The sequence below is a fragment of the Malurus melanocephalus genome, unplaced genomic scaffold (assembly GCF_030028575.1).
Source record: "Malurus melanocephalus ecotype Western Australia unplaced genomic scaffold, MMel_1.1 scaffold_259, whole genome shotgun sequence".
NCBI classification, from domain to species: Eukaryota; Metazoa; Chordata; class Aves; order Passeriformes; family Maluridae; genus Malurus; species Malurus melanocephalus.
The window spans coordinates 1-2192 of NW_026623491.1; the positions used below are offsets into that span (position 1 = coordinate 1).

Below are 2192 nucleotides of genomic sequence, written 5' to 3' on the forward strand. Positions count from 1 at the left end.
TTTTTATGTCTGGAAGGGGTCACTGCCCCACCCGCCGCCCTCTCGGCTCTGGGAGCATGGTGATGCGTGGGAGCCAGCCTGGGATTTCCTGCGGGAATCGGGGGTAAGGGAGGGTTCCTTCCTTCCAGTGTGGGGATATCATCTCCATGGCCACATAGCACGACTCTCTCAGAAGAGATATTGTAGCCATGTGGTCTTCACCCATTTTTATTCCTTTCCTTCAGCACTTTGCCATGATCTTGCTTCTCTGCTGTTTGRGAGCCCAGAGCCAGTGGTGGCACAACGGGACCCGGGAGCAACCTGTCCCATGCCAGGGCCTCCTACTTGGCTTAGACTGACCCAAGGACCAGTCATCCCCAGTGAGCTACCGAGGGGATCGATTTACAACCTAGCCCTAATCTAGTCTCCTGCTGCTTCAATGCTTCTTACTACATTTTAACCKGATATCTGGAMACCCTGCAGCTTCTGACATGGGTCCCTGGGTCTCTGCTAAACTGTGTTTGTCACCCCAGGCTTGCTCGCCTCTGCAGTTMCAGTTTGATGCTTTCGAGCTGCCTCCTGAAGCCCATTTCACCATCCRGAGTGACACTGGGATGGGCTKAGGTGTTGGTTTTAAGGAARCCCCTTTTCCATCTCTCCCRCCACCTGAGCCGCCATTACCATGGGAGAGAGAGAACTGAGCCCGCGCCACAGCGCCCCCTGCAGGCGCTGAAGAATGACTGCACCCGCTTGGCCGGGAGCCACCAGCGCCCCCTACGGCTCTGACCAGAACTGCAGCACAGGGGAAGGCAGCCCACTGTCCTTCAAAAGGACAAAAATTGCTAGTGTAACCCGTAATTTTAAAATCATATTTGTAAAGATAAATTGTATGTGGACCAAAGGGTGGCAATCAGTTGGATCTTGCCTCAAAGGCCCGTGAACATGGAGGAGTCAGTGATGCACACAACACCCAAGCTGAGTAGGCACAGTCTTGTGCTGTGCTGTACGTAATCCTTGGCCACAAAACAACCACAGACAAGTCGTTGAAACACAGGGGGATGTGGGCAGATCCCCCTTGGTTCTGGCTACTTTGACACCTGCCTGGCCTTGCCTTTATCACCAGGCGCATCAAGAACTTCCCATAAAAGCATTCTTGCTGTTTCACAGGGACAATCATGAGCAGGGTTGACTGCAGTTAAATAAGAGGAAGTCAGTGGAGCACAGATTGAAGAGAGAAAGAAGAAGGTGGGAGGGAAAGGGAAACTCTCTGCATCTGAGAAGAGGAAGGGAAGTCTAGGAAGCAGAGAAACTAATGAATGAGAATTGATCACCCTGCCTCGTGCAGCACCCAGGACATGGAAAGCAGGTGCTGTTTGTGCAGGGAGAAGTTTGTGCTCAGCTCTCTCATCAGCCTCACCACTGTGCTCACTCTCAGCACAGTAATATGTGCCAGAGTCATTGAGAAAGGCATGCTCTATGRAGAGGGTGATGCTGTCTCCTTGGATCTTGCTGCTCTTGAAACGGCTCTCAAAATCCTTCTCCACAGCTGCATTGACACCTTCTATTGCAGTAACCAGCAGGGTCAGCCTGGAGTCCTTCCCMAAAGGCAGCCAGTACCAGTACATCATTGTGTTGGAAGATTTCTTCTTGGAGCATTGCAGATTCACGGACTGGCCTTCTCTTATCACCATGTCTAGGGACTGTTCCAGAGCCAATGCTGGAAGGAAAAGAAGGAACAGTGAGGAGAGGGAAACAATGGAAAAATGTGAAGTAGGCACTGTGGGTTGGCAGGGTAAGGATGAGAAGGAATAGGGCAGGCTAGGGAGCAGTGCAAGTCTTGTGACAGCTCTTCAGATCAGCAAGTGACATCTCAATCACTCTCCAGTGGGCAAAATGCATTGCTGGGCAGGTTTCAAAACTAGTGGCCATCCAAAACTAGCTGCCATCTAGAGCTGCACAAAGTATGATAATTAGACAGCCATTGCTAAAAATTTGGGAATTTCTGCCCACCACATCACTTAACCTCAACACTTGGAGCTCTGCAGAAGGAAGTGCTGCCAGCAACAGCTTACACAGCTGGGAGAGCAGCACCAGGGTTGGTGAACGTGCTCAGGCCTGAGTTCAGTTCACTTACCCACAGGGGCCAGCATGGCCACAAAGAAACAGCAGGGAACCATGGGGAAAATCCCTTACGCTCTCAGTAACCTGCCTGG

General features: G+C 51.5%; 1 gene segment (V, D, J or C); it reads right to left on the reverse strand.

Moving 5' to 3' along the window:
• Positions 1 to 1310: 1310 nt before the first annotated feature.
• On the reverse strand, positions 1311 to 2192 carry LOC130579190 (T cell receptor alpha variable 5-like; the record flags this gene model as incomplete). The annotated part of the segment is given in 2 exon segments: positions 1311 to 1696; positions 2114 to 2192. Coding segments are annotated over 2 exon segments (429 nt in total), but the record flags the coding sequence as incomplete, so codon positions are not given.